The sequence below is a fragment of the Notolepis coatsorum genome (genome assembly GCF_963971535.1).
Source record: "Notolepis coatsorum genome assembly, chromosome: 4".
NCBI classification, from domain to species: domain Eukaryota; kingdom Metazoa; phylum Chordata; class Actinopteri; order Aulopiformes; family Paralepididae; genus Notolepis; species Notolepis coatsorum.
The window spans coordinates 34,552,810-34,579,402 of NC_140168.1; the positions used below are offsets into that span (position 1 = coordinate 34,552,810).

The 26,593-nt window shown below is 42.7% G+C and overlaps 1 protein-coding gene across 3 annotated transcripts; it reads left to right on the forward strand.

The window, feature by feature from the left end:
• The first annotated feature begins 5,204 nt into the window (after positions 1 to 5,204).
• LOC311227678 (tissue alpha-L-fucosidase-like) lies at positions 5,205 to 25,047 on the forward strand. 3 transcript variants are annotated; one of them, XM_084313420.1, is made up of 9 exons: positions 5,205 to 5,676; positions 6,203 to 6,282; positions 8,731 to 8,785; positions 9,485 to 9,622; positions 16,377 to 16,482; positions 19,843 to 20,043; positions 22,157 to 22,347; positions 23,183 to 23,282; positions 24,413 to 25,047. In XM_084313420.1, exons 1-9 carry the CDS (start codon positions 5,324 to 5,326, stop codon positions 24,545 to 24,547), a joined length of 1,359 nt encoding a protein of 452 aa, XP_084169546.1. In that variant the 5' UTR covers positions 5,205 to 5,323; the 3' UTR covers positions 24,548 to 25,047. The 3 variants fall into 3 exon arrangements, with proteins under 3 accessions (XP_084169546.1, XP_084169547.1, XP_084169548.1); XM_084313421.1 differs by lacking the exons at positions 6,203 to 6,282; positions 8,731 to 8,785; XM_084313422.1 differs by lacking the exons at positions 6,203 to 6,282; positions 8,731 to 8,785; positions 9,485 to 9,622.
• Positions 25,048 to 26,593: the final 1,546 nt, after the last annotated feature.

Consider the following 26,593-nt stretch of genomic DNA (forward strand, 5'->3'; position numbering starts at 1 on the left):
ATCGCGGGACATCCGGCACTCCGGTCACCACTACGAGACCTCCGAAGACAGGGGGGCACGCAGAGGGGGTCGCAATCTCCCGGCCTTCGTCACGGGACGTCCAACACTCCGGTCAACACTCCAGGACAGCAAGTCATAGGAAGACAGGGAGACGGGACAGGCGTTAGACAGCTCATGAGATTGTAGTAGGCGGACATAGCAATAGATACAAGTGGTAGGCATATATGTGAATGGAGTAGATATATGAAGTAAGCGTATTATGTGAATAGAATAGAAGTACTTAACCCAGCAATGAAACCGCGTTGACTGTTAATCTGTTAACAGTCTGTTAATCAGTTGACAGGACCACGGACAGACGGCGGTGAATAACTGATCCAATGCCTCGGAGGTGCATGTAGAGCAGTCACTACAAGCTTGGCCAGGACCCCGAGGCATCCATCACCTTGGTCAGCGCCAGGAGACGGGTACTCAGAGAGAAGGGGGAGGGAGGGGGGGGGGGGGGGGGGGGGAAGAGTTAGAGAGTTCCCATGTTTGTGGTGCTGCAAAGGAGCAGACATGTAGTACCCTGTAGTGCCATGTAGTACCCCGTAGTGCCATGTAGTACCCTATAGTACCCCATAGTGCCATGTAGTACCCCGTAGTATCCTGTAGTACCCTGTAGTGCCATGTAGTACCCTGTGGTGCCATGTAGAGCTATGTAAGCCATGTAGTACCCTGTAATGCCATGCAGTACCAAGTAGTACTCTGTGGTACCATGTAGTACCCTGTACCCTAACTAAACTACCCTATAGTAAACTACCCAGTGGTACCATGTAGTACCCTGTACCATAACTAAACTACACAGATTAATCTAAAGGTCAGTCCCCGACCAGGTGAGATCAAGGTAGGTTGAAGGAGAGAGAGAAAAGATGAGTCTTAAGCAGGGATTTAAAAGCTTCGACAGAGCAGGCGCCCCTGATGACGGCAGGTAATTTGTTCCACAGGTAGGGAGCGCGGTAGACAAAGGCTCTGTGGCCGGCGGATTTCTTTTTAACCCTAGGGGTCGATAGAAGCCCCGCATTTTGTGAGCGCAGAGCACGAGCGGGCGAGTATCGGGAGATGAGATCAGATAGATAGAGCGGTGCAAGCCCATTTAAAATTTTGTAGGTGAGGAGTAGCACTTTAAAGTCAGAGCGGGCTTGGATAGGAAGCCAATGTAGGGCGGACAGAACTGGTGTGATGTGATCAAATTTTCTAGTTCTAGTTAGTATCCGTGCAGCCGCATTTTGCACGAGTTGAAGATTTTTGATGCTTGAATTAGGTAAGCCTGAAAAAAGTGCATTACAGTAGTCCAGACGTGATGAGACAAAAGCATGAATCAGGGTTTCAGCATCAGCCAGAGTTAAAATGGGGCGTATTTTTGCGATATTACGAAGATGGAAGAATGCAATTTTGGTGACATTTTTTATATGTGGATTAAATGAGAGGGAGGAATCAAAAATGACTCCGAGGTTTTTTATGGTGGAGCTCTGGGATACATGACAGGTATCAAAGTTGAGGGAGATGTCCTGAAACAGGCCTCTGTGGTTTGGGGGGCCAACAATTAACATCTCAGTTTTATCTGCATTAAGGAGTAGAAAGTTTTGCGACATCCATTTTTTGACGGCAAGCAAGCAGGCCTCAAGGTTTTGTAGTTGGGAGGAATCATTTGGCTTAATAGGTATATATAATTGGGTGTCATCAGCGTAAAAATGAAAGTTTATGCCAAATTTGCGTATGATATCGCCGAGGGGTAGCATGTAAATCGAAAATAGCAAAGGGCCCAGGACAGAGCCTTGTGGGACACCACATTGCACTGGGAGGGTCTCAGATGTTAAATCATTATAGACCACGCAGTGTGTTCTATCAGTTAAATAGGATTTAAACCAAGCTAGTGCGAGACCCCGAATGCCAACATGAACATAGAATCAAGTCTGTTTTAAGTTTTTAGATGAGTGATGTTTTCCAGTCTTATCAATGGCAGACATTAGGTAGTCAGTGTGTACTTTCAGTTGATATAAAACATCAATGCTCAAAATTATCTTGGTTGATGACACACACACACCGTAGCTAACAGTGTATTGCACTATCACAGGACCTAGCATGTCTTACCATGCTTTTGAAAAACTCATGTACACCTATGTCTTTACTCAAGTTATGACTTGTATTATTGCACAAATGTCGCATTCTCATCCCTTGGATTCTTATTATTGTATTATTATTGTACTATGCACAATCGTTGCGGGCAAGACCCCCCGCATTTCACTGTATACTTGTATGCCGTGACAAATAAAACTCTTGACTTGACTTGACTATAAATGTTTTTAAAATACTTATTCAAGTTATTTGTCTCAAGGCTTCACTAGTAATACCAGTCAGTTTTTCATACCGTCTGTGGTGGCATGACACTATCATACAATATATGAAATAATGACAAATGTAAATGATAATCCTGAAGATCGTCTGTCTGGTGGATTTGGTGACACCTGTGGTCACTGGTGGTAACATCAGTTTGTTTTCAAACTGGATCCCAGAGTTCCTTGTTATTTACATATTTGGCGGGAATGGCCATTAGTTTCAAGTTTCAAGTTCGTTTATTAATGATCACAATGAAATACACATACTTTACGGTGAAATGCTTGGTTCTGTATGAGCCTGAGAGTGTGCTTCATACAGTAAAAAAAAAATAAAGTAAGAAAGTAAAAATAAAATTTAAATAAAAGTAAGTAAAGAGGAATATACAATATACATATATACAATATACAATCTAAAGTACAACCTAGGTACAATCTAAGTACAGTGAGTAAAAATGAGTAAACAGTGAGGTACAATGCAGAAAATGAGGTACAAAACTTTGAGGTAAGGTGCAAATGCAAATGAGGTATGAATGTAGTGCAAATTAGTGGTCTGCAAGGGCCTTGAAATAAAGCCCGAGCCCTGCCCGAGCCCGTGAACTTCAGGCCCTGCCCGAAAATAAGCCCGACTGTAAATAATATTTTAAGCCCTAGCCCGCGTGAAAACCCGAAAAAAAATTATTATTATTATTATTAAAATATATATTTTTTTGTATTTGTTTTAAATATTCTAAACACTTTATATATTAACTTAATAAATAAACAAAAACGAAAATGTCCAATAGGTCTGCCTAAATAACGCATATCACGCTGAAAACTAAGATAAGAAGCATTTATGCCTCCCTCCCAGTGCTCGCTTATAGAGCAGCCTCGTAAAACGTATTGAAGGCTATAGAATCTTCTTTGACACACACACACACACACACAACACACAATAGCCTACTCAGTCACTATACAAACAAACAGAAATCAGATTTCAAGCAGAGCAACATAATGAAAAGCACAACAAAACAGGTAGCGACCCAGCAAATAATAAACATCACTCACCACGACGTCAGCAACGCGTTGAACAACTTTAACAAAACTTCGCCAACCGGCTACATACATCCAAGTACAAATAAAACGTTCGCCAACTGGCTATATTCCAACACAACCAATCGAGTTGTCCCCGGCCTGAGTTCTCCCTGCGCGCTGCGGTAATTACATCCAAATGGTTCTCTGATGACAGCTTGGCGCAAAAGAGAAAACGAATCTTAAGGAAAACGAAGGTTATCCTATAACTCAGCAAGACCGACGGCTTCTCGGTTACAGTGGGTGACAATATTATCACAAGGAAAGATGAAATTACCTACCTGGGTTCCCTCCTAGAGGCTAATCTTTCCTGTGACAAAATGGCATCCAATGTAATAAAAAAAAGTCAACCAACAAACGCGATTCTTGTACCGGATCTCCTCTCTGGTAAACAAGAATACCCTGAAGACTCTAGCAGGAGCACTCATTCAAGGGTACTACGACTATGCTTGCACCTCATGGTACCAAAGCACCTCAAAGGCACTAAAAAACAAATTACAAACATCTCAAAACAAGCTAGTCAGACTACTGCTTGACCTGACTCCTAGAACCCACCTCACCCCTGCCCACTTTGACAACCTAGGATGGCTTAGAGTAGACGACAGAGTACAGCAACTTGCAATGGGCCTGGTCTACAAGATACACTACGCGACCAAGGTACCCATGTACATGTCAAAATACTTCCCAAAGGTCAGTGAATACCACGATCACAACACCAGAGGGAGCTCCACAAATCATGTAAAACCCAGATTCGGCTCAAACAAGGGACTAAACACGTTTCGCAATTATGCCACATCAATGTGGAACGCCCTACCGAAAGCTGTAAAGGAATGTGAATCACTATACCCACTTTCAAAAACACTCTCAAAAAACACCTATGTGAGACTGCAATTCGAAACTGGCCCCTACAAATGTCCTAACATAGTTGTACAGTAAATGACCAAGTAAGGCTTTGTCAGTATTCCAATGTACAGTGTAAAATGTGTGTGTGTCCCCTACCCAACCCCCCCCCCCCCCCCCCCCCCCACCTCCAATGTACAGCCCCCACCCACCCAACCCCACCCCACCCACCCAACCTCCTCCAATGTACAGTTTCTATGCCAAATGTATATACACTCTTTTTCTGGACACTTTTGTATCACAAACAGTACTGTATTTGCAAATCTGATATGTCATAAATGTATAGATGTAGCAGTACTGTCTATCTGTATGTCATGTATGTCATATATGTTATGATGAATTGAAAATGGGGGACCCTGATGTAAACAAGACGAAAGTCTTTCTCTGGTCTGCATCCCCTTAACAATTGTATGTACTGAGCTGTACTGTACTGTACCCATTCTGCAATCTGTTAATAAACTTTTCAATCAATCAATCAAACCTCACGTCTGAGCCTGAGGGGCTGTTGGTTAGGTGCGAGACAGCGTGCAGCAAAACATGCATGCTCATTTGGTGTCCCCCTCAGGACACCTTTTTTTGGTAGTGAGAAAGTTGGCAACCCTATCTGTCAGTTTTGTGATTGTTTTTAGATGTCAAGTTATGTTACAGTATGTGTTGCCTATTTCAGTTCTTACAGGCAACTATTCCTATATAGGAATATATGAAATGTTGAATGTTTTATTCACTACTAAGGCCATTTAGAACAGATGGAACACATGGATATTATTGACAAACTAGATGTATTTACAATTTTGCATAGCAGGACAGCCACGTGATCCACGGTCATGTGATGTGATGGGAAACATTACTTCCTCCCTCAGATACAATAAACATGGCCATCATCATCATAAAGGGCTTGCGATTTCTAATGGATTGAAATAACCTTTCTTTAAGTTGTACATTTGAATATAACTTATTACAACAGGGCCACATTGGTGACAATGTTCGATCAAGTCGTGTTCTTCCTCCTCCTCGGCGCTTTGGTAATAACGCAGACGCGGGCGCGGTACAGCGCGGACTGGACGAGTTTGGACGCGAGACCGTTGCCTGCGTGGTACGATGAGGCGAAATTCGGAATCTTCGTCCACTGGGGAGTCTTTTCTGTGCCCGGGTTTGGCAGCGAGTGGTTCTGGTGGCACTGGCAGGGCCAGCAACCCCCCGACCCAAAGAGTGTTCGCTACATGTCGGACAACTACCCGCCCGGGTTCAGCTATCCAGAGTTTGCGCCCCAGTTCCGTGCCCAGTTCTTTAATCCAGGGGAGTGGGCCGATACATTCAAGGCGTCCGGTGCAAAGTAGGCCGTTTATTATTATTGTTTCTTTATCCAGTGTGTATATTGGCAGCTTTATGCCGCAGCTCCATACCATTCCGAACAGTTGCACGAGGGTTTCGGACAGAGATACGGGTGGTTTGAAAGCTCGGCGTTGCTAATAAACATTTTAAATATTGTTTTATAAACCGATCAACACTGCTCAAAACGGGTTTATTTCCGGCGTTGGCTGCTTGGTGCGCCTGCGCATCATGCACCCAACGCCGGAAATAATGCAGTGTTGATCAGTTTATAAAAGATATTTAAAATGTTTATTAGCAACGCCGAGCTTTCAAACCATCCCGTATCTCTGTCCGAACCCCTCGTGCAACGGTGAGTACCTTTGTAATGTCTCTGGGATACTTGTATAACGAACGGTTCGGTTAGAACCAGTCCTTCATGGTCAACATAGGTTGGTTTCCTATTGAGGAGCAAGTGACTGTGGATTCACTAGGTGCATCACAGTCACGAAAGGGGCCATACCATTCCCTAACCACAAGCCTCATTTCAGCTATGTCGTTTTGACGGCAAAACACCATGAGGGGTTCACTAACTGGGGGTCTCCAAACTCGTGGAACTGGAACGCTGTTGACAAAAAAAAAAAAAATCAAAACTGCAAAAAAGAATTTCATCAATGACAAAACTGAGGAAAACAAAAACAAACCACGTGAACTTTGGAAATTACTCAATAATCAACTAGGATGCAGTAAAAAACTTAAAACCAGATTCTCAAACATAAACATAAAAACTGACAACACGCTCATCACAGACAAGCTGGATGTAGCCAATTACTTAAACATTTTCTTCACAAACATAGCCACAACACTGGTAAACAAACTACCCTCCCACTCAGGGCTTTATGGGGTAGAACACATAGTAGCTTTCTACAAAAACCTAGGGGTCCGCAAGGACGACTTCAAGCTGGAAACGGTAACAACAGATGAGGTACTCAATAAACTGAGCGCCCTCCAACCTAACAAGGCCACTGGCCATGACAACATCCCCTCCAAATTCCTCAGAGACTCAGCAGCCGCCATCACACCAATCATCACACACATAATAAACCTCTCCATAAAACAGGGACACGTCCCCAAGGACTTCAAAATTGCGAGGGTGACCCCTCTGCACAAAAAGGGCAGCAAATTAGACCCAGGCAACTACCGCCCTGTTTCTATTCTCACCTCCATCTCGAAAGTCATGGAAAAAATAGTCTACGAACAGGTCGAAAAGTACCTAGCGGAAAAAAATCTAATCTACGAATTCCAATCTGGCTTCAGAACATCCCACTCCACTGACACATGCCTTCTCTATTTGAATGACCACATCAAACAAGAGGTGGACGCAGGCAAATACTGCGGCATGGTCATGCTGGACCTACAAAAGGCCTTTGACACGGTCAATCACTCCATTCTGATTGACAAGCTAAAAGCAATTGGTTTTGATAGTCTATCAGTGAGCTGGATGCAATCCTACCTTGAGGGGAGGGAACAGATGGTGGAGGTAAACGGTACCCTATCCCCCCCCCTCACAGTGAGCTGTGGTGTTCCACAAGGAAGCATACTAGGACCGCTACTGTTCCTAATTTATGCAAATGACATGTCGTCAGCTTGTGACTGCAACTTGTTCCTGTTTGCGGACGACTCAGCCCTGCTGGTCTCTGACAAGAACAAGTTACAGGTTGAAAAAACCCTCAGCTCGGAACTAGGCAGAATCTGCATATGGCTCGCTGATAACAAACTATCATTACACATGGGCAAAACAGAGTCCATTCTCTTCGGTTCAAATAACAAACTCAGCAAGACCGACGGCTTCTCAGTTACAGTGGGTGACAATATTGTCACAAGGAAAGATGAAATTACCTACCTGGGGTCCATCCTAGAGGCTAATCTCTCCTGTGACAAAATGGCATCCAATGTAATAAAAAAAGTCAACCAACGAACTCGATTCTTGTACCGGATCTCCTCTCTGGTAAACAAGAACACCCTGAAGACTCTGGCAGGAGCACTCATTCAGGGGTACTACGACTATGCTTGCACCTCATGGTACCAAAGCACCTCAAAGGCGCTAAAAACAAAATTACAAACATCTCAAAACAAACTGGTCAGACTACTGCTTGACCTTACTCCTAGAACCCACCTCACCCCTGCCCACTTCGACAACCTAGGATGGCTTAGAGTAGACGACAGAGTACAACAACTTGCAATGGGCCTGGTCTACAAGATACACTACACGACCAAGGTACCCATGTACATGTCAAAATACTTCCCAAAGGTCAGTGAATACCACGATCACAACACCAGAGGGAGCTCCACAAATCATGTCAAACCCAGATTCGGCTCAAATAAGGGACTAAACACGTTTCGCAATTATGCCACATCAATGTGGAACGCCCTACCCAAAGCTGTAAAGGAATGTGGATCACTACCCACTTTCAAAACCTCTCTCAAGGGACACCTACGGGAGACTGCAATTCAACACTGGCCCCTGTAAATATCCTAACCCAATCATTCCAACCCCCTCCAATGTACAGTCATTTACCTAGTATGGTTCTGTCAATAGTTCAATGTACAATTGTGTTTGTTTGTACAGTGTCTCCTCCCCCCCCCCTCAATGTACAGTGTTACTTGTTTATACAGTATGCCCCCCGCCCCCCCCCCCCCCCCCAACCACCTCCAATGTAAATTACCCAGTATGGTTGTCAATATCCCAATGTACCCAACCCCCCCCACCCAACCTCCAATGTACAGTTTCTACGTCAAATGTATATACTCCCTTTTCTTGACTCCTTCTGTATCACAAACAGTACTGTATTTGCAAATCTGGTATGTCATAAATGTATAGATGTAGCAGTACTGACTATCTGTATGTCATGTATGTCATATATGTCTATATGAATTGAAAATGGGGGACCCTGATGGAAACAAGACAAACGTCTTTCTCAGGTCTGCATCCCCTTAACAATTGTATGTATTGAGCCGTACTGTATTGTACCCATTCTGCAATCTGTTAAATAAAGTTTTCATTCATTCATTCATTCACACACCGGCCCGCACAGAGACCTGGTAGGAGACCTGGGGGAGGCCGTGCGGAACAGGTAGGCCCGTTGAGTCTATACAGTTTGATTGATTGGTTGAAAACTGTATTAACAGATTGCAGAATGGGATTGGGTACAAATTAATACAGTGCAGCTCAATACACACGCATGATTGTTAAGGGGATGCAGACCAGAGAAAGACTTTCGTCTTGTTTACACCAGGGTCCCCCATTTTCAATTCACCATAACATATATGACATACAGATAGACAGTTATGACATACCAGATCTACAAATATACAGTACTGTTTATGAGTACAAAAATAGTCTAAAAAGAGAGTATACATTTTGAGGGGGAAGAAACTGTACAGTAAGTCATCAGCATGATGATAATACATTGATATAAATCCAGGGCCACCAAATAAAATTATCTTCTTTTCGTTTGATGTGATGGACAAATCCCACTGCACATTTATAGTATTCCATTGTAGACATTTGATCTAGGCAAACAGGTGATTATTATGATGATCTTAAATGATTGACAACCATGGCCAATGAACCGTGAAATTGTTTCCATATTTGTAGACATGACAAAGTTATGGAAATGCTATGAATACAATGTTCAGCTGATGTATTTATGTATGTATGTTGAGAGTCGCTGTGCCCTTCCTGCTGACTTGTCATACAGAACTTTTAAGTCGCTTTGGATAAAAGCGTCAGCTAAATGATCAAATGTAAATGTATGTATTCACTCTTTTAGGTCATTGCACTTTGGACTCTACAACTCCTTGTATGAGTGGTTCCACCCTCTTTACCTGGCTGACAAGAAGAATGGCTTCAAAACAAAGGAGTTTGTGCGGCGTAAACTGCTGCCAGAACTTTATAACATGGTTTTAAGGTACTGATTGACAATGCAGATTTTTTAAATTGTGTGTGTGTGTGTTGGTGAATACTCTTATGTTTGGGAATCTTATCTACTGTTTTAGACTTCTTTTGAATCCTGTCGGATCTTATTTGTGTGGACGGGTGGAGCTGCAGTATGTTATGAGAGATGGCTTATAGACATAGGCGGCGGGTGAGCTGAACATTAGGGTAGGCTATAGATGGGATGGGACCTGCGCGGAGCCTGCAAAATTTTCCCTTTTTCTTTTTTGCTTGCACGCAAACGGTGCTGTCCAGGTTCTGATGTCATACTACACACCCACGTCTACTAGGCTACTACAGCGAGCCCCACTCATTTCATATAGTGCAAATTAATTGTTCAAATGAAGGCATCCAATATGATTAACCATTGTCTTAGCTTAATGCAACAAAAAAAAATGCGACGTTTCGCGCATCGATGATCTTTTCTGCTTTAAGTTTGTCTGTGAGATCACTTTCAATGTGAAGCGGACTCAGAGTTGACCGTCTCTCCTGGTGCATATTGTTGTTCTTTCGGATGCGCCTCATTGGGAAAGGCCGTTCACAAGTTGCGGTGCCGACGGCAATGAAGGAAACGTTTTCCGTAATTTGGATCTCATCATGCTTTGAAAACAATGTACATACTAGCTCTAAAAAGTTTCCACGGTTTGATTAACTCTGACTCAGTCTCATCATGCCCTCGGCCTCAGGTGATCCGTGTTATGCCCAGGCGGCATGTACGGTAACTTGGAATGGAGTTCCAGGTCTTGGCAGCTCTCACGGAGAGGGCTGATTTGCTAAATGTACTTGTCCTTAATGGAAATTAGCGTTAGGATTCGAATAGACGCCACCCGGTGCAACAGTTCTGAACCCGAACGCGGAACTGCAAGTTTGTTGGTAAAAGACTACACGCGAACCTGGAGGTGAAAAATCAGAAAGTGGGGGTGGGGCTAGACCATGGAGGGTTTTGAAGACCAGACTGGCATCGGTATGACACACACGACATACAGATAGACAGTACTGCTACATCTATACATTTATGACATATGGCTATGTTTACCAGCCCAGGAGAACAAAAGGTTGCCGCCAGAAAATACAGGACAAAGGACTCCCCCTCCCCACACACCAACACATCACGGAGACAACAACAAAGCCCCCCCCCTCCCTCCCCCACAGCAGCACCAGAAGACCATTACCTGGAACTCGAAGACATCAATAACACAGCTAATAAAAACGGACTACACATCTTTCACCTTAATGTAAACAGCATTAAGCATAAGCTGGACGAATTAAGAAACCTGTTTATGAGCGGTAAGGTAGACATAATATGCTTTACTGAAACTAAACTTGATCCATCTGTAACAGACCCTGAAATAGAAATAGAGAACTATACTATAGTCCGTAATGACAGAAACCAGTATGGAGGTGGTGTTTGTATGTACATACATAAGGACACCAAATTCATTACCCGTACTGACCTTCATCATGAGACAATTGAAACCGTATGGGTGGAAATTTTATTTGAAAGGGCAAAATCTGTTCTAGTCGGCACAATATACAGACCGCCAGATCAAACTGGATTTTATGATACTTTGGATGTGTGCTTAGCTGGAGCTGAGGATGCGGAAAAAAATCTTATTGGGGATTGGAACACGGATATGCAACAAAAAAATGCACCCGTCTTCAAATCCTTCAATAGGTTTTGTGATCTGCACGGCCTCAGCCAACTAATCACCCAACCCACAAGGATATGTGAATCAACTCAGACTACCATTGACCTCATACTGACCTCTGACAAGTCCAAGATCTCCAGTAAAGGGGTTATAGCATGCGGGTTAAGTGATCATTACATGATATTCTGTACCCGCAAAAAGCTAAAACTAAAGGCTGGCTGTCACAAAACAGTCACATCTAGAGACCTCAAAACCTACTCTAGCGAGGCCTTTAACCTTGAACTGGAGAGTCTGGACTGGTCAGATGAACTCAATGGTACACTGGTTGAAGAAACTTGGCTTGGCTTCAAAACCAAATTTTCATCAATACTAAACAAAATGGCCCCCCTAAGAACCACCAGGGTAAAAAATCGCGCTGAGCCATGGATGCACACTGAAATACTGACCGCTATGAAAGCCAGAGACAAAAAATGCTCTGAGTTTCGTAAAAGTCAGTCAAAGCTTACCAAAAGCACGAGCAGTGAACTCCAAGACCACGTGACTGAACTCAAACTAGAAAGAAACAGACTAAGAAATGACGTAAACTCCATGATCAAAACTGCAAAAAAAAATTTCATCAATGACAAAACCGAGGAAAACAAAAATAAACCACGTGAACTTTGGAAATTACTCAACAATCAACTAGGCTGCAGTAAAAAACTCAAAACCAGGTTCTCAAACATAAACATAAAGATGGACAACACGCTCATCACAGACAAGCTGGATGTAGCCAATTACTTAAACACTTTCTTCACAAACATAGCCACAACACTGGTAAACAAACTACCCTCCCACTCAGGGCAGTATGGGGTAGAACACATAGTAGCATACTACATGAACCTAGGCGTCCACAAAGACGACTTCAAACTGGAAATAGTAACTACAGATGAGGTACTCAAAAAACTGAGCGCCCTCCAACCAAACAAGGCCACTGGCCATGACAACATCCCCTCCAAATTCCTCAGAGACTCAGCAGCAGCCATCACCCCAGTCATCACACACATAATAAACCTCTCCATAAAACAGGGACACGTCCCCAAGGACTTCAAAATTGCGAGAGTAACACCCCTGCACAAAAAGGGCAGCAAATTAGACCCGGGTAACTACCGCCCTGTTTCTATCCTTACATCCATCTCGAAAGTCATGGAAAAAATAGTATACGAACAGATCGAAAAGTACCTCGCGGAAAAAAATCTAATCTACGAATTCCAATCTGGCTTCAGAACATCCCACTCCACTGACACATGCCTTCTCTACTTGAACGACCACATCAAACAAGAGGTGGACGCGGGCAAATACTGCGGCATGGTCATGCTGGACCTACAAAAGGCCTTCGACACTGTCAATCACACCATTCTGATTGACAAGCTAAAAGCAATTGGTTTTGATAGTTTATCAGTGAGCTGGATACAATCCTACCTGGAGGGGAGGGAACAGATGGTGGAAGTAAACGGTACCCTATCCCCCCCCCTCACAGTGAGCTGTGGTGTTCCACAAGGAAGCATACTAGGACCGCTACTATTCCTAATTTATGCAAATGACATGTCGTCAGCTTGTGACTGCAACTTGTTCCTGTTTGCGGACGACTCAGCCCTGCTGGTCTCTGACAAGAACAAGTTACAGGTTGAAAAAGCCCTCAGCTCGGAACTAGGCAAAATCTGCATATGGCTCGCCGACAACAAACTATCATTACACATGGGCAAAACAGAGTCCATTCTCTTCGGTTCAAATAACAAACTCAGCAAGACCGACAGCTTCTCGGTTACAGTGGGTGACAATATTATCACAAGGAAAGATGAAATTACCTACCTGGGTTCCATCCTAGAGGCTAATCTTTCCTGTGACAAAATGGCATCCAATGTAATAAAAAAAGTCAACCAACGAACGCGATTCTTGTACCGGATCTCCTCTCTGGTAAACAAGAATACCCTGAAGACTCTAGCAGGAGCACTCATTCAAGGGTACTACGACTATGCTTGCACCTCATGGTACCAAAGCACCTCAAAGGCACTAAAAAACAAATTACAAACATCTCAAAACAAGCTAGTCAGACTACTACTTGACCTGACTCCTAGAACCCACCTCACCCCTGCCCACTTTGACAACCTAGGATGGCTTAGAGTAGACGACAGAGTACAGCAACTTGCAATGGGCCTGGTCTACAAGATACACTACGCGACCAAGGTACCCATGACGGGTTAGAAATTAACATTTTTTTTCAAGGGCTTTTTTTGCCCCCCTTAATTGATTTTCGGGGGCTTTTTTTTGTATTTCGGGGGCACTGAATTTTTATGATGAAAATTAACATAAGGATTATAAAACATTGTTGACACTTTTTTTTACAGTCTTCGTCCCTATGTTTGATAATGTAATGTTAATGTCTCCATATATAGGGCTCTACGCTAACCTTTTTCCCAAGGAGCACATGTGCTCCTAAATAAAATGTTAATAAATAAAATCTAAATAAAAATTTAGGAGCACACAAAGAAATTTAGGAGCACAGTGAAAATTGTTCAAGTAACAGAGTTTATTAACTATTTATCTCATGCATTATTATACTGTGCGTGTGCACACTATGAATTGAAAATGGGGGACCCTGATGTAAACAAGACCAAAGTCTTTCTCTGGTCTGCATCCCCTTAACTTGTGTGTATTGAGCTGTACTGTATTGTACCCATTCTGCAATCTGTTAATAAAGTTTTCAATCAATCAAACGCAAAGGATATCGGTTGTCAAGCTGCTTTTGTATGTTGTAGTGTTGTTATGATACCAACATTTTGACTTTGATACAGATAGGAAAGGTAATGGAATATATTATTAGATGACAGAACATTGAAAATTCTTTATACAATTATTTAATTCATTATGAAATAGAAATTCCGTTTTTGGGTGGAACGTTTGTTGCAAGGAGGGAGGAGGCGGGGACCGCTGCGTGTTACACACAACACGGAGAAATGGTCTAGCTGCTTCGGTGCGTCGTTAACGTTAACGTCGGAAGAAATTCCTCACTAAGCCCTAAATTCAGAGCAGAGCAGTATCCTAATGACTTTTATGCTTCAGTCGATAAGGTGTTTTGCGAATTCTGTCAACATACCGTGGGGACTGGACCCGCAAAAACACGTGCGAATATCACTTCAAAAGCCATGTCAGCCGGATTCCTCTCTTTCTCCTCGTCTCTCTTTTGCTCAAAATAAAAATGAATGGGCTTCATGGCTGGCTGATTTTTTTGCGTTGTCTGATTCTGAATGTATAACTTGCCTAAGCCGGTAACGTGACTTTGTTTTCGGGCGCTACTGTGATTGGACGTTTATGCGCCTTGTGTAATGTGGGACTATTATAACAGCGGAGCTGTTTTGTAATCGTCACTCGTCTCGAGTAAATGATTTTTCCGGGTGGCGCGCACACACATATTATTAGGGCCAAACACAAGGGAAATGCTCGCACTGTAGATCATATATATAATTATATATATAATTAGTAAACTGTCGGGGGCATTTTCTGCCCCCCTTAACTGATATTCGGGGGCATTTTGTCCATTTTCAAGGGCATTTTGCCCCGAGCCCCCGTTAATTTCGAACCCTGTGTACATGTCAAAATACTTCCCAAAGGTCAGTGAATACCACGATCACAACACCAGAGGGAGCTCCACAAATCATGTAAAACCCAGATTCGGCTCAAACAAGGGACTAAACACGTTTCGCAATTATGCCACATCAATGTGGAACGCCCTGCCTAAAGCTGTAAAGGAATGTGAATCACTACCCACCTTCAAAAACACTCTCAAAAAACACCTACGTGAGACTGCAATTCGAAACTGGCCCCTACAAATGTCCTAACCTAGTTGTACAGTAAATGACCAAGTAAGGCTTTGTCAACATTCCAATGTACAGTGTAAAATGTGTGTGTGTCCCCTACCCAACCCCCCCCCCCCCCCCCACCTACAATGTACAGCCCTCACCCAACCCACCCAACCCCACCCCACCAACCTCCTCCAATGTACAGTTTCTACGCCAAATGTATATACACTCCTTTTCTGGACACTTTTGTATCACAAACAGTACTGTATTTGCAAATCTGATATGTCATAAATGTATAGATGTAGCAGTACTGTCTATCTGTATGTCATGTATGTCATATATGTTATGATGAATTGAAAATGGGGGACCCTGGTGGAAACAAGACGAAAGTCTTTCTCTGGTCTGCATCCCCTTAACAATTGTATGTATTGAGATGTACTGTACTGTACCCATTCTGCAATCTGTTAATAAACTTTTCAATCAATCAATCAATCAAACATACCAGATTAGCAAATACAGTACTGGAGGGGTGGGTGGGGGACACTGTACTAGCAAAACTGTACATTGGAATATTGACAACCATACTTTACTTGGTCATTTACTGTACATTGGAGGGGGTTGGGTTAGGACATTTACAGGGGCCAGTTTCGAATTGCAGTCTCCCGTAGGTGTTCTTTGAGAGTGGTTTTGAAAGTGGGTAGTGATTCACATTCCTTTACAGCTTTGGGTAGGGCGTTCCACATTGTGGCATAATTGCGAAACTAAGCCATCCTAGGTAGTCAAAATGGGCAGGGGTGAGGTGGGTTCTAGGAGTAAGGTCAAGCAGTAGTCTGACCAGTTTGTTTTGTGATGTTTGTACGTCTTGTTTTTAGGGCCTTTGAGGTGCTTTGGTACCATGAGGTGCAAGCATAGTCGTAGTACCCTTGCATGAGTGCTCCTGCCAGAGTCTTCAAGGTATTCTTGTTTACCAGAGAGGAGATCCGGTACAAGAACACAATACAGTATGTTATGAGACATGGATTATGGAGCTACAGTATGTGAGACATGGATTATGGACCTACAGTATGTTATGAGAGATGGTTTATATAGCTACATAACACAATACAGTATGTTATGAGACATGGATTATGGAGCTACAGTATGTTATGAGACATGGATTATGGAGCTACAGCATGGTATGAGACATGGCTGTGACGTTGGAAGGACACAGTGGCAGCTGAGTCCTCTCTTGTCCTCCTTGCAGGTACAGACCTGAGCTCATCTGGTCTGACGGAGACTGGGAGGCGCCGGACACCTACTGGAACTCCACCGACTTCCTGGCCTGGCTCTACAACGACAGCCCTGTTAAAGTGAGCATCCATTAAGACTGGTAAATGTGGGCGGCTAGGTGGTGTAGTGGGCAAGGCGCTCGCCATCAACGCTGGAGACGCCGGGTTCGAGTCCAGCTCTCGGCGTTGCTATCAGCTTGGCTGGTCATTCATACTAACACAATTGGCAGTGTTAGGGGTGGGGAAAGCTGATGGGTGGGTCCTGGGCGTTGTGGACAGCGACCCCTACAGTTCGGTCGGGGCGCCTGCACAGCGAGGGTAGGATCTAGGGAGAGATAGTGTGACCTTCCACTCGTTACACTCTCCCGGTGAGAATCTGCGCTGCCAGGCTGGCTGCCGGCTGGCTGCACATGCGTCGGAGGAAAGCATGTGACAGTCTCCGGCCTCCCGGACCAACAGTAGGGGGGGGGGGGGGTGCGCAACAACCAGGAAGGGGGTTGGGAATTGGCATAACGACTAACAGTGGGATGGGAGAAAAATCGATAAAAGGAGGGGGGGGGGGGGGGGGGGGGGGGAGATAATAAAAAAAAACAAAAAAAATACTGGTCAATGTAACTCGCCTGGACTCCAACCCGGGTCTCCTGCATGGGAGGTAGGGCAGGGTGACATTGCCAAAATATCATATCACAATCCTTTTAATATTTTTGGATGATCATGATGTTAAGATGTTTGACTGTAGCAGTTCTTCCCAGTGCAACTTCAGCCGTGAAGCGGTATCTTTTCGATGCCCCCCCCCCCCCCCCCCCCCCCAGACAGTACAATTGTTGTTGTCATGGTGACGCTTCATTTACAATGGTTTAGTCTCACTCAATTTCTATTGCACATATATACTGACTGCTACAATGGCCAATGTTTATTTACATATATTGAAATACACTCATGTATTATGTACTGTGTATACCCCTGACAACAGTATTAAAAACACATACCCTCTGTGTAACTGAGGGGTACAATTCCCTGACTGTATTGATAAGTATGGTATTATTAAACCACTACCTCTTGTACTTTAACTTCTGGCCATCCAGTACATGATATAGATATGATGAACACTTTCCCACCTGATGAAACGAAGTCCACACAAATGTACAAATCGAATATTTTATATAGCAAAGGGTATATACAACGTTCACTTGATGACATTTATGATTTGAAATGCACTTGTATGGCAAATGAGTATTCGTAGGTAAATCAACATTGAATGTCCAATCTCTGGTTACGCAGGGAGTAAGTATACAACCCGGTTCTTTAGGGAACTATAGCGATGGTACTTAAATGATTATAGCTGGATACACTAAGGGGGGGGGGGGTCCCGCTGGTTGTAAGACAGTAGGAGGGGGGGTTAGAAGAGCCGCTGGCGGTATCCCATCTGGCCGACGATTTCTTGGGAGAATTCAGAGTCCTGAACACGATGCCCACAGAACCTCGGTCCGCAGATGAATACAGCTGGACCCTCTGGTGGACGGTAGCTGCCGGTCCACAACGGAGAGACGTGAGGCGACCTCACTGGTGTAGAGCGCCGTCTCACCTGGACTCCTCTCCGGGGGGTAGTTCCAACACTCAGCAGTGTTGGCCGTTATCCATGGAATAATCAAAGCACCCAAAGCATGTAGATAATCCAAGCCGTGGAAGGCTCGCCGTCGTCCGGGTAAAGTAATCCAATGTACAGGTCCACTCGTCCTGGCCCGGAGCTCCTCGGATGCAAGCACCACAAGTGGTCTGCCCAGCCTGGTTAAGACTCCAGATAACGTCAGGAACGATGGGGGTGCTGCTCACTTTATAACTCTAACCGAACGATGCACCATACATAATAGACTATTATTAGCTTAATAGAAATACGTCCAACTCGACGGTATAGTGCCAAACTATGACAATTCAACTATTAATCCACACGATATCTCAATGCCTATTCTGAGGCCAAGTAGGCCTTACTGCACCACACGTGCGTCGTGGGTGAGGCTTCGCGTCTGTTACTCGGTTGGAGGGTAAAGAACTAATGGACTAAAAGAAAGTTCTACTTTACTTGCGCCATATATATATGCGCTGTGAACAAATAGTACCATTCGTATTTCGCCAGACGTATTGATTGATTGATTGAAAAGTTTATTAACAGATTGCAGAATGGGTACAGTACAGTATATCTCAATACATACAATTGTTAAGGGGATGCAGACCAGAGAAAGACTTTCGTCTTGTTTACATCAGGGTCCCCCATTTTCAATTCATCATAACATATATGACATACATGACATACAGATAGACAGTACTGCTACATCTATACATTTATGACATATCAGATTTGCAAATACAGTACTGTTTGTGATACAAAAGTGTCCAGAAAAGGAGTGTATATACATTTGGCGTAGAAACTGTACATTGGAGGAGGTTGGTGGGGTGGGGTTGGGTGGGTTGGGTGAGGGCTGTACATTGGAGGTGGGGGGGGGGGGGGGGGGGGGGGTTGGGTAGGGGACACACACACATTTTACACTGTACATTGGAATATTGACAAAGCCTTATTTGGTCATTTACTGTACAACTAGGTTAGGACATTTGTAGGGGCCAGTTTCGAATTGCAGTCAGATGGAAATTACTGGAAATTAAATGTTTCAACACTTCAACAGTGGAAAAAAAGAGGAAGCATGGAGCAGAGAGGGAGAGAGAAATAAAAATAAAGGCCCTTGCAGGAGATGCCGCTAAATGTGGCAACATTGACCAAATGTTTTCTTGCACCACAGGACCAGCAGGTTAGTCATTGATAAAAATAAACATGCTAGCTAGCTAACATAGCTAACGTTACCATGCATCATCATCATCCCCTGTCACTTTTTCCCCCCCATAAATCTTTTATTCAACTTCAGTCCTGATAACTATTTTAATTTTTCATTGTTCTTGTAATGTCAGATTAGAAATGAAATACTCTCACTTTTCTGATAAGAGTTGTTAAGTCTGACATTACAAAAACAAAAAAAATCCATCAAAATCAGTATTCCTACGCGGAACCGGGCTTGCCACGACATGTTGGGCGGCACGATTGAACTTGAACCTAGGGGTATGGCTGCTGGCGCCAGGTTCTCGTCCAATGGTAGAATGAAACTATTATGGGCTGTTAGTAGACTAAAGGGATATTCAGTGCATATTGTACAAGGAATATACAGGGGATATCAAACGATATACAAATACTATTAAATATATATCCATAAATAAATATATATATTCGGTTTAATCTGATCCTTCACAACACTCTGCATGGATTCATGACGGTACATCCTTAAGCCAATGAGTCTCAGGTTAAAGAAAATGCTCTCATTTGGCTTTTTTGTTGTCTTATACGTTGTCATGTTAGGCACATGCGATTGGTTCTCATTTGGATGTTCCTTGTTTCAGGACACTGTGGTGACCAATGACAGGTGGGGGGCGGGCTGCGCCTGCAAACACGGCGGCTACTACAACTGTGAAGACAAGTACACCCCAGGGCAGCTCCCCAAGCACAAGTGGGAGAAGTGCACGTCTGTGGACACCTTCTCCTGGGGCTACCGGAGGAACATGAAGGTCATAGAGCTGATGGACCTGCCTGCTATCATAGAGGTGAGGAGATGTCATGTCAGCATGATGCTGATTACTAGGTCTGTCCTCAACTAGACATTCTTAGTCCACTAATAGTCAAGAGGACTTTGTTGACTAATCAAATTATCTTGATTTATTTATTATTCTTTTTAATTTAACCAGAAAAGAGAATTTGTTGAGATTAAAAATCCCCTTTTCAGGATATCTGCGGGGTATCAAAAAGTCAACTTTTAAATATTAAATAAAATGAATTCATATTAAATACCGGGAGCTTGGTACGTTTGGCAAGAGCTTGTATGGAACACACAAGAATTTAAAGTGCAGCCGCCAGTTCAGTGTCACTGTTTTTTCCTTTTTGCTAGTATGGTTAAAAAGGTCTTAAAGGAAAACTCCCAACATTTTGGGAAATTAGCTTATTTGCCATCTCCCCTGGAGTTAGACAAGAAGATGCATACCTTTTTCTTCTCTGTGCATGCAGTAGGAGTAGGAAGACGTTGGGAACTAGGCTAATGGAGGAACCTACTTCCAGTCACTGACGCTAAGCTAGGCTAACGGTGCACGTCTTCCTACTCCTACTGCATGCACAGAGAAGAAAAAGGTATGTATTTTAACACTCCAACATTTTGGGAACCCTGGAGTTAGACAAGAAGATGCATACCTTTTTCTTCTCTGTGCATGCAGTAGGAGTAGGAAGACGTTGGGAACTAGGCTAATGGAGGAACCTACTTCCAGTGACTGACGCTAAGCTTAGGCTAACGGTGCATGTCTTCCTACTCCTACTGCATGCACAGAGAAGAAAAAAGGTATGTATCTTCTTGTCTAACTCCAGGGCAGATGGCAAATAAGCTAATTTCCCAAAATCCTTTAAGTCTTTAATTTAATTAGTTGAAACCTGCAGATACCCTGATTTTGTTGACTAATCAAATAGTTGTATTTAACCCGAAAAGATTAAAAATCTCTTTTTCAAAAGTGTTCTGGCCAAGACAGGCAGCAGCACATTTAACAGGGTTGCAGACAGACAACATAAAGATCACAGACAATACAAATACAGATCACAAGGTTGAAATATAAAAATCACAGTCACAAAACTTCATCTAGTCCAAGGTTATACAGAGGCAATCGGCTCAGTCAAAGCGACGACTTGTACTTGTCTCCAGTTCATTCAGAATGGATCTAAATGCACCCAATAAGACCAGCCCCACAAGATTTATATCATTTCTGTAATAGATTCCAAGTAGAAGGAGCAGCATGTATATTTAAAAGGCCTTTTTCACAGTACAGGTTTTGGGGACTGATGGCAAGAATAAATCCTGGGAATAGAGATCGTAACCGCCAACGGTTTTATGAAAGATATAGTTGCATAGGTAGGATGGAAACAAACCAAGAGCCGCCTCGTAAATAAAGATATACCAGTGATTAAAGGAACACGTCAACATTTTGGGAAATTAGCTTACTGTCTTCTCCAGAGAGAGACAAGAAGATAGATACCAGTTTCCTCTCTGTGCGTTCAGTAGAAAGCTATCTGACTGCATGTTAGCCTAGCTTAGCACAATGAATGGAAGCGGACATGGCCGGTTAGCCTTCAGGAGAGGTGTTAGTTGGGCAATACCTAGGCTAACCGGCCATACCATTCATTGTGCTAAGCTAGGCTAACATGCAGCCAGATGGCTTTCTACTGAACGCACAGAGAGGAAACTGGTATCTATCTTCTGCAAATCGGCTCATTTTCATTGTCATTGATTTTTTTTCTGAAGCAAACCAAGCTTCAAGTTATGTATATTATATGTATGTATAATCTATAATTAGAACTCTGTAATATGAATGCATTTTCTCCAGATCTAGAGGCTATTAAGGTCGCATTCACACCAGAGCTGTTTGGTCTGCTTTAAACGCACCAGAGTTTGTTTCCTCGGATAGTCTGCTTGGTTTGGGGTGGTGTGAAAGCTCATTCGAACTCTGGTGCGGACCAAAAAAGCGAACTCTGGTCCGCCTGAAAACGTAGGTCTCGGTTCGCTTCCAAGTGAACCCTGGTGCGGTACGTTTGTGGTGTGAATGCTCATCGGACCAAACGCAAGACCAAATATACATTAGAAGTGACCCGATAAACTGTGCATCTCGGGTCTCTCCTGTACAGGATCTGGTTCACACCGTGGCTCTTGGAGGAAACTACCTCCTGAACGTGGGTCCCACTCCGGACGGGACGCTCCCCCCGCTGTTCGAGGAGCGTCTCAGGGGCGTGGGCTCCTGGCTGGCTGTTAACGGCGAGGCCATCTACGCCTCGAAGCCTTGGAGGGTTCAAATGGAGAACTCAACCGTGCCAGTCTGGTGAGAGAGAGCAGAACATTCCTATTCTGTTTGATCTTTTTATTAATTCATCATCGATTAGATTCGATTAAAATGTATTGTCATTATACAGTACAAGTACAGTACAACAAAAAGACATTTGGCATCCAACCAGAGTGCAAATGTAACAGTAAAGTGCAATAGTAATATACAATATACAGGTGATTAAACTGGGTATAAAATATATAAATTAGTACTACTGGGTGTAGTGCTAATCAGATGTATGTACAGAGTTGTAATACCAATATGTACAGTGATACAAGTATAAAGACAGTATGGTCGTAGTCATACTGGCCAGCAGTAGTTATAGATATAGTATCTACAGATATGTAAAAGGATTATGTGCAGGTATATACAGACAGGTGGATATAGATATTCTGTTCACTACAGAACCAAATCATTCTTAAAGGTGCTATAGATAACATTCAGCCACTAGATGTCACATTACATTTACATTTAGTAATTTAGCTGACGCTTTTATCCAAAGCTACTTACAAGTTATGTACAACAAGTCAGCAGGAAGGGTACAACTCTCTCTAAGAGTAAGTAGGATTGTTCATCAAACAGTGTTGAACTTGAGTGCTACAGTCTTGAGTGCATAGCAGTATAGACATATTAGCAGAGTAGGTAGTAGTATAGGCAAGGTAGATTCCTTAGAGGGGGGGGGGGGGGACTTTCTCATTCACTTCCGCCATCCAGATCTCCATGCCAGTCTGGGAATTCAAACTGCTGACTGATCACGGACCAGCCTCTCTAACCTTAAGGTCATTGGTTGCTCCCTGGAAATCATAGCCATGTATTATCTCTGTCATTCTAGGTATACTTCCAAAGGTACCGCTGTCTATGCCACCATTACAACCAAGCCTTCCAAATCAACACTCCTCCTCTATGAGCCTCGTACATCAGAGACTACCAAAGTAAGTTCAGTGCGATGTTAAAGGTTTGTTGATATTGTTGATGTATTTGCATTCTGTAAGTGCTTCTCAATATACTATACTATACTATACTATACTATACTATACTATACTATACTATACTATACTATACTATATAGTATACTATACTATAACTGCTGCGGTCAGGCAAGCGCTACCGGAGTCTCATGGACAGTACAGAGAGACTCAGAAGGAGCTTCTATCCCCAGGCCATCAGGATGCTCAATGACTCCATGTAACAACCCATCATCTACACTCATTGCACACACATCCACATGCACACACTCACTTTTAAACAAACACTCACCTTAACACTCACTTTAGACACTTTAGCACTACATTATATTGATCTATTATTAAAGAGATTTGCACTACATTCATACCTCATTTGCATTTGCACCTTACCTCAAAGTTTTGTACCTCATTTTCTGCATTGTACCTCACTGTTTACTCATTTTTACTCACTGTACTTAGATTTTACCTAGGTTGTACTTTAGATTGTATATAGTATATTATGTATATTGTATTCCTCTTTACTTAAATTATTTTTTTATATATATACTTACTTTCTTACTTTAAAAAAAATTACTGTATGAAGCACACTCTCAGGCTCATACAGAACCAAGCATTTCACCGTAAATAATGTGTATTTCATTGAGATCATTAATAAACTAACTTGAAACTAATGGCCATTCCCGCCAAATATGTAAATAACAAGGAACTCTGGGATCCACAGTTTGAAAACAAACTGATGTCACCACCAGTGACCACAGGTGTCACCAAATCCACCAGACAGACGATCTTCAGGATTATCATTTACATTTGTATATTGTCATTATTTCATATATTGTATGATAGTGTCATGCCACCACAGACGGTATGAAAAACTGACTGGTATTACTAGTGAAGCCTTGAGACAAATAACTTGAATAAGTATTTTAAAAACATTTATACAGACACGTGTGTGCGTGTGCGTCATAAACCAAGATCATTTTGAGCGTTGATGTTTTATATCAACTGAAAGTACACACTGACTGCCTAACGTCTGCCATTGATAAGACTGGAAAACATCACTCATCTAAAAACTTAAAACAGACTTACCCTTCTCTCAGGTGATGCTGCTGGGGAATCCTGAGCCCTTGCGGTGGTCCCTAGTGCACCCCAGTGCTGGCCTGATTGTCCTCCTGCCAGAACTCTCTTTCATTCCTGGCCAGGCCTGGACACTCAAACTGGATGGGGTGCTGTGACTTTAATGCACTTTTTCTTTTCTTTCTCTTTTTCACACTTAACAAGGGTTCAAATCTTCCACTGGACAGACTCACCTTTTTTAAATGTATTTGGAATGCAAGTTAAAATGGTGCCGTTTGATTTTTAATCAATGCTGGGTCATTGTATGCTGATAAACGTTTCACAAGCTCATGCAGTTTGTTCCCCATGTACCAGAATGAACAAAGTACATATTAATCTTTGCTTCCATGGTTTCTTTGTTTCATGTTTTGTTTTCACAGGGGATACTGTGAATGCGGGAAATTAAGTGTTGTTGCTCTCTGGACTAAAGGCTCAGTGATAGTTATTGTGCCATATTTAATTATTGAATGATTCCGAATGAGAAGCCATGTTTGCTGTTCTCACTGCTAATGAAGTATTTTCTTAATTAAAATGTGATTGTTGGTAAAATATTTTTCTATTTTGGTACTGTGTTTTTTTCTTTTTAAATGACTGAATAAAATATATTTTGATGATGAACGGATGGGTATTTTTCTTTGTTTTCATACCAGAGACAAAGGGAGGCATGATTCGTATTATGCCTTGGATGATGAAAATGTGTGACTGTTTTTGAAATATGCCGGTTTAGTTTAGGATCTGGCCCGTTCTTTTAAATGAAACACTACACGTGACTGCAGACGGAGCAGCTTCTACATAATGACTGTGATAGAAATGATGGGGTAGGAGATGATGTTGAAAGACAGAGAAAGGAAACATAGAGTTGAAACCGTTCAGTGGGTGGTTGAGAAGGGTTCATGGCATCCTTTAAACATTCTGGCTGCGTTGTTTTTTATTTTCTTATTCTCCCCTCAACTAGGGCTGTGCAATGTGACAATATATATTGTAGGACGATAACATTTCTATCTATAGAGATTTTCTCTCATTTCTATCGCCATTGTCGACAGTAGTCGACAGTAGTTTGTCATTCAGATCCTGCCTTACAGCAGTATTTTACATCATTCAGACCCTGCTTTACATTAGTATTTTACATCAATCAGACCCTGCTTTACAGCAGTAGTTTACGTCATTCAGACCCTGCTTTACAGCAGTATTTTACATCATTCAGACCCTGCTTTACGGCAGTATTTTACATCGTTCAGACCCTGCTTAACGGCAGTAGTTTACGTCATTCATTTCAGACCCTGCTTTACGGCAGTATTTTACATCATCCAGACCCTGCTTTACGTTCTCTACATGTAGAAAAGAGAAAATGTCTTTAATTTGTATTAGTTCACAGGATTATCAAAAAGCAGTCATGAGGCTTGTGGTTATTTCACAAAGACCATTTTTCATTAAATTGACAGAAAACGTGATCTATATCGTTATCGAGATATGAAATTACCCATATTATGATCGAATAATTTGTCCATATCGCACAGTCCTACCCTTGACTTTTACATAAAGTAAACTCTATGATATACAGTTCAATCTCATAGGTAATTATTTTTCTGTGGTTGTCTAAACCTTCCCAGTAGGTGGCGTTTTGAAAATAATGTAAATTGAAGATGCAAATACTGCCTACCTAGGGCCCAACTGAAGGCAAAACAAAGACCATTGCACTCTTTTCAAGGTGTTGTTGGTTAGTATACTGCGTCTGATCCTTCCTCCCCTGTTCCGAGACAAAATACCACTTTGCTGTCAGTTTGTTACAGGCTTGTAGTTCCAAGCTGTCTTGTTACACCCATTCATGTTTACTTTTACTTCGAAAACCTGTCACTTCACCATCACCACATCCATAACCAAATTCTCTGCACAGATGGGCTTGTTTATGTGTCCGCACTTGTATACACGCACACAAGAGAGACAGGGAGAGCAAGTGGGTGAGAGGGGATCATCCCTATGTTCCCCGGGTCCTATGTTCCCCGTGTCCTATGTTCCCTGCTTGATTGATTAATAGATTGAACATTTTATAAATTTTTATTATTTTATTAATTATTAATGTCCGCCTTGTTTCGAACTGGTTAAGGTTAGAGTTTGGAATCAGGGCTGGTGGTCTAAAATGTTCAATCAATCAAAGCGGGGAACAT

What these genes read in the sequence shown, in the direction of transcription:
- LOC311227678 (XM_084313420.1), top strand. Translation starts at nt 5,324, where the DNA reads ATGTTCGATCAAGTCGTGTTCTTCCTCCTCCTCGGCGCTTTGGTAATA. An exon ending in GTGGAACTGGAACGCTGTTG is followed by an intron (nt 6,283 to 8,730) that starts ACAAAAAAAAAA and finishes TCATTCATTCAC; the next exon opens with ACACCGGCCCGCACAGAGAC. An exon ending in GGGGAGGCCGTGCGGAACAG is followed by an intron (nt 8,786 to 9,484) that starts GTAGGCCCGTTG and finishes TCACTCTTTTAG; the next exon opens with GTCATTGCACTTTGGACTCT.